Genomic DNA, 10,651 nt, shown 5'->3' with positions numbered 1-10,651 from the left:
ATGACGGATCCTTCCGACTAATGCAGTGGCCGGCCTGTGCAGGGGTGTGCCGCACAGCTGGCCGGTAGCGCTGCGTGCCATCTTCATCTTTTTGTTTTTATATTTTTTTGATTAGTTTTAGCACCATTAAAATATCAGCCACGTAGGCAGTTTCCAGCTCCGTTTTATTTCATTTTATATATTACAAGCAAGAGATCCGGACCATCTCTGCATTCACTTCCGGATCCTCCTTCCTGAGCGATATCTTTTTCATTCTCTGGCTTCGCATTTTCGAGATTTGATTTAATCATCAATCCGCTCCGAACATGTCGAAGAAGTACTCTGCAGCTGACGTCGCGAAGCATAACAAGATGGAGGACCTCGTACCTGCGCCCTCTCCCACCTCCACCCTTCGTTTGGCATCTCCCTTTGCTAACCGAAATCCCCTCGTATCTGTCTGGCGCACCGTGCCGTGCCCGTGGTTGTCTACGACGTACGTCTTGCCCGCGCCCAATGCAGTGGACCATCTACAAGGGCAAGGTGTATGACATCACCAGCTTCGTGGGTACGTACGTCTTCTCCTCCATGTGCGCGTGGTGAAACTCGGAACCAAGAGAAGCAGCAAGAAGAACCCAAGCGTGCGGTGTCCGTGGGATCCATCTAAGGATAGCCCGGGCGACCAAACGCGGACTAGACCAAGACTAGTTTGGGAACTGTGGTCGCTTTTGCTCACACTACCTTTCTCCTCCTCTTGGATACCCGCGTCGACGATGCCATCGTCGTCAACAGATGAACACCCCGGAGGCGACGTGCTGCTGGTGCGTGAGAAAAGCCTACGATTGCCCTCCAACCCCTAACCAATCGTTTCCTGCTCCTGCTCTTGCTCCTCCCGGTCTACCAGTCAAGATCGCGGTCAACTCACCGCGGTGCTTCGCTACTTGTGCTGTGTTGTGTTGCGCACGACAGCAAGGTGCCGGGATCGACTCAACCGAGCTGTTCGACGACGTGGGCCACTCCGACGAGGCCACGGGCATGCTCAAGCAGTACTATATCGGCGAGCTAAGCGACTAGCTAGAGCTCTGGCCCGCGCCGAACGCAACTCTCCCCCGCTTCCTCCCGCGTTCTTGTGCTCACTCCGATTTATTGGTTCAACGTAAACAGAGCGTAGGGCTTACATACTTGCGAGAGCACAAGAGAGTGAGTGTTGATTGGTGCTAACTCAGGCAGATCTGCTAACTCAGCCAGCTCCATGGCGATTGCCTTAGCCCGAGATTAGGCATAGTCATTGCCATGCCTATCCTGGGAGAGTGCCTAGCGAATGGAGGCACAACCGCCCTGAAAAGGTATCAGTTTGCGGTCACTTATAAGTGCATGTGTAAGGCCCGTACTAGGACATGGTGGCGGACGGCGTGGCTACCGTGTGATTTCGGAGATCACCAGCGGGTGAGAGCAACGCATCGGGCACCTGGCGAGAGAGAAAGGTTGGTAGTACAGTCAGACTAACGCGACCAACAACACCAAACGTAAGCAGCTAAGCAGCACCGCAATAACTGGACAGCTGAACAACCTAAGAAGCTAGAAGAAGAAGACGAAGACTAGAGCAAGAGAAGAAAGCCAATTCGCATTCGCCACCAACGAAAACCAGAAGCGGTCTGTGAACGAGAGAGAGAGACGAGACCTGTCAGCCCCGGTCCCCAGTAACAACGCGTAACAAGATCTGAGACCTCAAAGATCATTTGCCTCAGCGACAACCAACGCAGCAGAGCTCACACGAGGCGGGACATCGATTGGGGATGGCGACGCAGCTCATGACGACCACGACGACCTCGATGGCGACAACGGTCGACGTGGAGAAAAAGTCGATGACCTCCACGACCACCGTCGCGACCAAGAACTGTAACAACAACAACGACTGCATCGCGACGCAGGTGGCGCTCGAACTGAAGGCCCTCGCCATCAAGCAAGCCAAAACCTCCGAGAACGAGAACGAGAAGCTGGCGCAGCCCATCCCTTCCTCCCCTCGACCACTTCCCGAAGAGTACGCGTCCTTCTTCATCATCAGCTTAAGCTGATGACGAAAAAGATCCACTATTGGACTTTCTCTAACATCGATTCTTCTGCAATCCTCTCTCTCTCTCTCTCTCTCTTCTCTCCTCTAGATTGCGCTACCGACCACACACCCAGGAGAAATGGCGAGAGTCGTTGAACGGGAATTACAATGTAACACAAAAGAGCCTGGGCGAGGGCGCCTCCGGCAAAGTCATCCTGGCAGCGGTACGTTAGCGTTACATCTTCTCCCCCTTCTTTCTCTCCGTCACACTCTATCGTCAATCTATGGATCTCGCCGCTCATCCAATTCTTGATGCAGGATCGGCGCAATGGGAGCGTGGTGGCGGTGAAAGTTGTGCCCAAGGGGCGCCTACGCCCCGACCAGCTGGAGCGCATACGAAGAGAGTACTCCATCATGAACCAGGTACCTACCACCTACGGGTTTTCCTTGTGTTTTAGCGCCTTGTCAAGGGGTCAAGAGAACTGAAGCTGTTCGCTCTTCAGGTGTCGCACAAGCACCTCATCAGCCTGGTCGAAGTCGTGGAGAACCCGCATGAGATCTGCATCGTCATGGAGTACGCCGCCGACGGGTACCGCCACCTCGCTTTTACTGCCCTCGGTGGTATGTCTACTAACCTTCATCATAATGTTGGTCATCGTCCATCAACACAGCGATCTATTCTCGCTCATCTCGGGGTCGGCCAACGAGCGACTGGAAGAGGACGAAGCGCGCGACGTCTTTCGGCAGGTGGCCAAGGGCGTCCGCCACCTGCACCAACGCGGCTTTGTGCACCGCGACATCAAACCAGAGGTAATTCTTCATTTTTGTTTAAGGCCTACACCAGACCTTGGCTCATCAACCGCTTGCCTGTGTGGTGCCCCCGTTGCTACAGAACATCTTCATGTCGGACGGCCGAGCAATCTTGGGCGACTTCGGGTACGGCATGCAGTACGACAACGACATGCCTTCCTCCACCAGCGTGGGCTCGCTCCACTACGCCTCACCCGAGGTGATACTGAAGGAGTCGACCTACATCGGACCCGAGATCGACGTCTGGTCGCTCGGTACAACATTCTACCGCTTGCCGTCCGATTGATGATGGTGACAACTAATCTCTCTTTCCCTCTTTCATTGCCTTTCAGGCTGTGTGCTCTACGCGATGGTCTGCGGCTACACCCCGTTCCAGGGCGAGACCGTGAAGGACACCAAGCTGGCCATCGTGCGTGGATTCCTCGAATTCCCGTCATTCCTCAGCAGCAAGGTCCAGTCGCTCATCCGCTGCATGCTCGACCACGATGCCGGTACGTCTGGACCCGGACGACTTTGCATTCTCTAGATGCCTTACTGACATTTATGTGGTTATGCGCAGGTCAGCGGTATACGATCGACCAGGTGCTGGCGCACGAATGGACCCATCGGGAGAAGCGATTGAAGCGACAAGAGACCGCCGAAACTATCATCGCCGCAGCCAAGCAACTGGGCGCTACTGAGGCCGCCACTGAGGCCACCACGGATGACGCCACTACCACCGCCAGCAGCATTACCGGCTCCGTGCCCATCGGCGACAGCGCAGCTGAGAGACCCGCCGACCCGCTGTCCGTCACTTGGTGCTTCGACTCGACGCCGGACTACATGGCCGAAGCCTGGTCGGCCTCCTTGTCGTCTTCGTCGTCGGCCTCGTCGTCGGCCTCATCCTCCTACGGCGCAATCCCGCTCCCGGCGCAACAGGAGCACCGCGCGTCGACCCTGCGCGCCCTGCTCCCGCGCCTGCCGCTGGCCAAGCTGCGCCAGCTGTGGCAGGGCGACAAGGGCGGCCGCCTCTCGCCCGGCACGCTCTCGCCCACGTCGCCCTCGACCGGGTCACCCTCGCCCAAGACCTCGCCCTCGTCGCTCACCTCGTCGCTGGCCTCTTCGCCCCGCACCTCCTCGCCCCGCACCAGTTCGCCGAAGATGAGCAGCAAGGCCTGGAACGAGGGCCGCCTGTCCTCGCTGCTGGGCGAGCGGAGGAGCACCTGCCCCGAGCTGCCCGCTGCGGCGTTGGCCGCGGCCGTGGCCTCGGTCTCTGGCTCTGGCTCTGGCTCGGACTCGGCCCCGCACCAGGCCGGGTCGTCGGACGACGACAAAGCCGGCCGGCACCGACGGAACACAACATCGCCGCGCCTGATGCTGACCTCGCCGCGCAAGGCGTTCGCCAACTTCACCGACAAGATCATGTCGCCGCGACGGAAGGGCTCCAAGGGCTCATCGGCGGCGCCGTTGTCTTCGTCGGCCCCGAGCGCGCCCGAGAGCTGCTTGGAGGTGCCGCCGTCGCCGCCGTCGCCGCCGTCGGGCTCCCGGCGCGCCCGATCGCCCCGTCACGTACTTTTCCACAGCGACGCGTACTCGGCCACCCTCAACGAGAAGGGCAAGGAGCGATGCGGCGATAGCGGCAGCACCAGCAGCGCCTCATCGGGCGAGCACGTTACCTTCGTCCTATAACATCAGCATCGCCTATGTCCAAGAGCGAGCTGACGAAGAAGGAGATGTAGTGTACAGTATGTGTAAACTAGAATATAATCAACACACAATACCCCCTCCACAAGTGTTCCTTATTAGATCAAATACTTGATGGGCAAAAGGCTCCAGTTTTCTACCCAGTTCATTTTGTGAGTGAGAGAAGATGGAGACAGATGGCGAACGGCTACCGAAGTACTGGAAGGCCTCCACCCCGGCGGTTGAAGGGAACTTTGCTGAGTGGTGCATCACGCAAGAGGGAGGCAAACTAAGCCCAAGTTCAGCTGGGATCTGTTTTACCAGGGCTGGCTGGGCGGCCATACGCCCACACCTCACCGTGAGCGCCCTCATGAGCGTCAAGAGGGAGTGGGCTATACTCGAAGATGCCACCAACAAGTTCACGGTTGCCAAGAGGCTCAAGGTTTGTCAACTCTGCACCCAACAATGAACCACTAACTCTCACAACATCATCCAAGACGGCTGTTGAAGAGGACAGAGACGAGCTGAAGGCAACAGTCACCAGGCTGTGCGACGAGATCCACGAAGCCAAGGTAGACCACCTTACCCCTCAAACAGCGAACCACCCTTTCTAAGCGGCTTCAAAAAGGCCAAGATGGCAGAGGTCAAGAAGCTCTTCAGCAAGCACGTGGAGGACCTTCAGGACAAGGTAATCACCCTCAGCGCCGACCTTGATGCCCTGTCGGAAGGGAACCGCTCATTCCTCGACGCGCTTGGGGAGGCCGCCGCCGAGGTCTCAGAACAGGACGAGCAGGCGTTGGACCCCAACGAAAGAAGGAAAGAGCTTTATCTTGATCCTCCTTCTGCTCAGTAACCCAAACCAGGAGATCGCATAGCAACACATTCTTTTCTTTGAGAAGGGATCGCGCAGGCCACATCAAGGAAATAGCTCACCACGAAGATGGGGATTCCTTGATCGCATGGTCGACATTTTTATGCGAACAGAGGACGCTGTGCAGCTTTCACGGTGAACCCACCGGTGTGCAGCTGTGGCCTTGGCCACCGCTGGGCTTCGTGCCCTTGCCTTGGGATCTGTACTCGAGTGGAGGGCAGTGGGTGGCTAGATGACCGGGCGGTGGGGGTTGGACGGCGACCGGGAACAGGAGCAGTCGCTAGCGTGACGCAAACTCAGACTTCCACGCCACTTCTCGCCCACTAAAACGAGGTCGGAGAGAAAGCTCACCGGTCGGTCTGCCGCTCTGCTGGCTATGTCTGTTCCCCTGTTCGCGGTGAGGAATTCTGGCAATGCCACTTCGCCTACACCTGCTCCGTTTCAAATTCCTACCTTCTGATCGCGAGAAGTCGGACAGCAACAAACCAGAAGTCTGCCGTTATGGAATTTTAAATATTTGCACGTTCGTTGTGTGCAAATATTTTGAATTTCCGCACTATGGGAAGTTCAACGCAAGGGGCGCAATTTGTGGAAAATTCCAGTAGCGCCCGGACTTCTCGCCCTGGAAAGAACGACGACCAAGGTCGCGCCCTGCCTGTCGGTCGCACGGGGACATCGTGGGACATGCGGTGAGTGCCCATTAAAGCCACAGGTCCTCACTCGCTCTTTGCTCTCTTTGCTCACCCTCGACCACCACTCTAGCTAATACTCGACCGATCACGCTCTGCGACACACTCGTGCGCCACTGCAACACAACAACCCTCCGGGTCGGCTTGTGTTCCTTCTTATACGCCATCATCACTGTCCGTGTTTGGGTATAAATTGGCACTCGGCCTCGTGTTCCCATTCCTTTCCCCTTCATCATCATCGAACCATACGACAGAACGCGAGGCTTCACTCCACCTCCGACTCTCACTCACACCGCCGCACGCTCTCCTCTCGCTTACCGCACACACCCTTCTTGCACGAGCGCTTGTATGCTTGTTTGAACACACACCCTCTCCTTCTCTCGAACGTCATTCCACCAACACACCTCTACACGACCGAACGACACCGCATCCCACCCACAACTGAAACTACGTCAACCGACGGTCTCGGTGACTACTCTTCTTTTCTTCATCATCGACAACTCCTAACTACGCACACGAAGTCTCAATTCATCGCCGACGCTTCCCTCGTTCGAACGCAGTCTTTCAGTTCTTCTCCTTCGGCTCTCTCCGCCTCGAAAGAACTGAACCGCCCCTACCCCCCTACTCCCTTCACCACACATAAGTCGCCAAGGTACGCTTGAGCCCCCACCCACCCACCTCCCTCCCCCATCGCGTGTGGTCTTTGTCGTGTGGTGGGGTCTGGTGTGGAGATCGTGGTCACCCCTCCAACGGACGCTGCTGTACCGCCGCCAATCTCCCGCCCAACCAGCGCGGGGCGCCGGATTAACCAAATTTCCAGGCGTGGCCCTTTTTCTGGTCTCATTTCCCTTTCCCCCCGGGGCTATGACTTCTTGTCCCGCAGAAAAGGGGGAGGGGGTTGTCCTTGTGGTGGTGGTCATGCCTGGAGCCTAACCCGAGACTCCTTCTCCGTCACCCACACTTCCATTCCTCCCATTCCATTCTCTCCTCTTCTCCTCTTCTCCCTTTCGTCGTCGTAGATGTCGGCCAGCACCTTGCCTCGCAAATGCATCTCGACGACCATCTCCTTCCGAGAGAAGAAGGAGCTCCTCCAGAAGTGTCAGCTCAAGGAAGAAGGTACCAACCGCACAACCTCCCCTCTCTCCCACATCTTTCAACTCCCGCCTCATCTTCCTGGATGCGTGTCCAACCCCTTTCCTCATCACCTCCCGTTGTTGTTGCTTTCCAGAAACGAGAAAGGAGTCGGAGGCTCTCATCTTTCAGGTCTCCAACTTTGTGCTCAAGCGCCAGCTGGGCCAGGGCGCCGGCGGCCGGGTCTTCCTCGGGCGCCACGTTGAGGACCGCAACCGACGGGCGGCCATCAAGATCATCCACAAGCGCAGCTCCAACGCCAAGGCCGTTCGCATGGTACCCACTTCATTAGCTCTTCTCTGACCGCGTTGCGTTGTTCCACGGATTTAATTTCGTTTTTAATCCTGTTTCGTTTTTCGTTTTTCGTTCTTCTTCCCCCCCCGTCGCACAGGCACGAAGGGAGCATGCGATCCTGACGGAGCTGCCGCCGCACCCGCACATCGTCAACCTGTTCGACGTGGTGGAGAACAGCAAGCGGCTGTGTCTGGTGATGCAGTACGCCGAGGGCGGCGACCTGTTTGACTACGTACTCAAGAGCGGCAAGCTGCCCCAGCACGAGGCCTGGCGGATCTTCCGCCAGCTGCTCGACGCCGTCAACCACATCCACAAGCACGGCTTCATGCACCGCGACATCAAGCCCGAAAACATCTTGTGCGTCTTCCTCTTCGCCATGTTGATGAATTTCATGTAACATGTTGCGACCGTGTCTGACATTCTCTTTGTCGTCGCCGCCGCCTCCAGTTTGGACAAGGACCTGAACGTGGTGTTGGGCGACTTCGGGCTGGGCGGCAAGTGGTCGTCGCTCTCCCCGACCAACGCCACCTGCGGTTCGCTGAACTACGCGGCACCCGAGATCCTCGGCGCCAACTACTACATCGGCCCCGAGGTCGATCTGTGGAGCTGCGGCGCCGTCCTGTACATGATGCTCACCGGCTCCGTCCCCTTCTCCGCCGAGGTGCGTTCAACCGCGGTTGCTATGTGACGCACGGCCTTCTTCTGGTACTTACGCTCGTGACACACAACATGCAGAGTACGGCCGACGTCTATGAGAACATCCGGACGGCGGCGATCCAGACCCCCTCGTTCCTCGACAAGGACGTGGTCGACCTGATGCACAAGCTGCTCACTCCGCACTCCCTCAAGCGAGCCACCATGATGGACGTGCTCAAGCACCCGTGGCTTCAGAAGCTCCCCCACAGGTACTTACTCACTGACCGCACTGTTCTTCTCTCCGCGTTGTTCGTGGTGGCTGATGGAGTCATTCATTGGTGGCAGGGTCAGGAGTAGGACCGCGCCCAACCTCGGGGCCGTGCGCGTGCAGCCGCAGTTGCTGCCGACGCCGATGGAGGACAAGAAGGAGAAGGACCGGGAGAGGCGACAGAGACAACAGGAGATCGCCCAGAAGGAGTCGCAGGACCCGTCCAGGTCCTCGCGGGGCTCCTCTTGCCGGAGCAGCAAGAAGAACACCTTCAAGGCCAAGGAAATCGAAGTCGAGATCGAGCAGTCGTCGTGACGTGATCACATCCGGCACCAAAAGGCGAAGCGCTCGAGATATCGTAAACTAAAAAGCAACTGTACAGACAACCAACTTGTCTGGATGAGAAGGTTGGTTGGGTGTGGCGTTATGAAAATGTGAGATTAAAATAAAAAATACAAAATTCCAGTCGACCGATATTTATTTTTCCAAGCTTTTTCTTGGCCCGCTTTGATCTTGCGCTGCCGAATTGCATTTTCATTTGTGTCCAGCAAAGCAGAAGAGATGATGGCATCGACTGCGGCTTGCCCCCGATGCGCTACCGCGTTGAAGCCGCTCAAGATCAACTTCACGGAGGTAATGCTCAAGTGTAACACTGTACGTACTTCCTCTCTTCTACAATTGCACCATTGCCAAAGGGTAAGTTGGTAAGTAAGCCTCCTGTATGGAGGTACATTAGTCCTCTGAATTTCCTTCTCCATGATGGAGACCTTCTTCTTTGTTGGCCAAGCCAACTCCATTGGGGTAGAGCGAAAGTCATGAGATCGCAATTATACCACATTCCGTTGGATAGATTGCGCTCTTTTGGTTTTCGCTCCAATTTTTACCACACGGACTACCATTGCACACCCCAGGTGAGTCCTCGCTATAGTTGGTTTAATTCTCTTTTGCCACTACTGGTCTGCACAATCTCTGCACATTCGTTCGTGTTGCTCACATGCTCTCTCTCCTTGGTCAATCACCTATCAGTGCTTCTTCCCACTAGATTCGGAAGATGTGAGCCGCTACATTCTTGCACCCGATGATCCCCGGCTAGTGACGCTCACTCCGCGGAAGCGAAGTCGAGAAGCAACAACGCCACTTCCCGCAGGCACTCCCACCCCTGCGCGTCAGAAGAAGCGGCGAACAGCATCAACACGTCGACGTGCAAGCACAGAGACGCCCCAGGCACTTCCCCTCGCGCCTCAGTTGCCACCCCAGCCTCGACCAGCGTCCATCGCAGACAGCATCGACATCGACAACCTCCTCAGCGAGCTCCTCGACTTCGATGACTCGTCGCTGTCGCCACAGTACCAGATGAGCTTCTCCCCTGGCCAGGACGCTTCCGCCACCGTGCCGCCGTTGGGATCTGGGAATGCAGACGCCACCGCGATCACCTACAGCGAAGACGCCCTGCGCGAGTTCCTTTTCTGCGACGCCGGAGGAGCCAATGATAACAACAGCAACGCCTTCAATCTGGACGCTCTCCTCGCCGATGAGTTGGCCGCGGTCAACTCGCCGCCCAGCGATGCCGACGGCCGGCCAGGGAGCCCCGCTCGCGCCGGCGGGAGTGCGAACAGCTGCGACGAAGCTTCATCGCGAAGGCCGACGTCGGCCACAACTGCGGCCGCGTCGTGTTCATCGGCCGACCTCGAAGGCAGCACCACTTGGACTTCTGCTGCCGCGAGCCTCGAGTCTGGACGAGACGCCGCCGAACAACAACAACAACAACAACAACAGTGTCTCGCAGAGGCATTGGTGATGGGCTGCTCGGAGAGAAGAGGAGGTGAGGAAGCGTTCCTCTCCTCCTCGTCGCTTGTGAGATTCTAGCCCACTTCGTCATCGTAACAAACAAAGAACATTTTTTGTTCCCGTTTCTCTTCTTCTCTTCCACTTCACGCCCGCAGTTTCCGCGGCCTGTCTCTTGCGTAACGCCGGCGGAGGTAGTAGATCAACATTTCGGTGTCCCGTTGTGAAGTTTTTGATCATAATCAACGACATTCAAGCAAACAGTTGCCCGCCGTTTCAAGCAATTGCAACTGTTTTGATTTCGTTCGGTACGGTTGCCCCTGGCCTCCCACATGCATCGCCCGTTGGATTTGTGATGAGCCGTTGTGATTTTGTGTCTTCTACGTCTGCGTTGTCGCCCCCTCTCATCAAATGAAGATTTCTTCCCCCCTCTGCGTGTAGCGAAATGGAGGTAGCACCATAACGGCCTTTGCCAA

The 10,651-nt window shown here is 56.8% G+C and overlaps 5 protein-coding genes across 5 annotated transcripts; all 5 read left to right on the top strand.

Moving 5' to 3' along the window:
• Positions 1 to 305: 305 nt before the first annotated feature.
• Positions 306 to 1,050, top strand: ACA1_014250 (cytochrome b5 family protein; the record flags this gene model as incomplete). Its single annotated transcript, XM_004334081.1, has 4 exons — positions 306 to 362; positions 499 to 544; positions 769 to 797; positions 946 to 1,050. The coding sequence occupies 4 exons, from the start codon at positions 306 to 308 to the stop codon at positions 1,048 to 1,050; spliced, it is 237 nt and encodes a 78-aa protein (XP_004334129.1).
• Positions 1,051 to 1,772: 722 nt separating this feature from the next.
• ACA1_014240 (protein kinase) lies at positions 1,773 to 4,507 on the top strand (the record flags this gene model as incomplete). The annotated part of the gene is made up of 8 exons (XM_004334080.1): positions 1,773 to 2,017; positions 2,139 to 2,253; positions 2,348 to 2,452; positions 2,500 to 2,618; positions 2,701 to 2,839; positions 2,922 to 3,093; positions 3,172 to 3,330; positions 3,399 to 4,507. 8 exons carry the CDS (start codon positions 1,773 to 1,775, stop codon positions 4,505 to 4,507), a joined length of 2,163 nt encoding a protein of 720 aa, XP_004334128.1.
• Positions 4,508 to 4,871: 364 nt separating this feature from the next.
• On the top strand, positions 4,872 to 5,354 carry ACA1_014230 (uncharacterized protein; the record flags this gene model as incomplete). The annotated part of the gene is made up of 3 exons (XM_004334079.1): positions 4,872 to 4,943; positions 4,999 to 5,073; positions 5,130 to 5,354. 3 exons carry the CDS (start codon positions 4,872 to 4,874, stop codon positions 5,352 to 5,354), a joined length of 372 nt encoding a protein of 123 aa, XP_004334127.1.
• A 1,726-nt stretch (positions 5,355 to 7,080) lies between these two features.
• Positions 7,081 to 8,705, top strand: ACA1_014220 (protein kinase; the record flags this gene model as incomplete). Its single annotated transcript, XM_004334078.1, has 6 exons — positions 7,081 to 7,177; positions 7,290 to 7,468; positions 7,584 to 7,843; positions 7,934 to 8,147; positions 8,222 to 8,391; positions 8,474 to 8,705. 6 exons carry the CDS (start codon positions 7,081 to 7,083, stop codon positions 8,703 to 8,705), a joined length of 1,152 nt encoding a protein of 383 aa, XP_004334126.1.
• Positions 8,706 to 8,951: 246 nt separating this feature from the next.
• On the top strand, positions 8,952 to 10,256 carry ACA1_014210 (uncharacterized protein; the record flags this gene model as incomplete). The annotated part of the gene is made up of 2 exons (XM_004334077.1): positions 8,952 to 9,044; positions 9,417 to 10,256. 2 exons carry the CDS (start codon positions 8,952 to 8,954, stop codon positions 10,254 to 10,256), a joined length of 933 nt encoding a protein of 310 aa, XP_004334125.1.
• Positions 10,257 to 10,651: the final 395 nt, after the last annotated feature.

Source organism: Acanthamoeba castellanii (assembly GCF_000313135.1).
Source record: "Acanthamoeba castellanii str. Neff unplaced genomic scaffold scf7180000083757, whole genome shotgun sequence".
Lineage (NCBI taxonomy): Eukaryota > Discosea > Longamoebia > Acanthamoebidae > Acanthamoeba > Acanthamoeba castellanii.
This window is presented reverse-complemented; position numbering and strand designations above follow the sequence as displayed.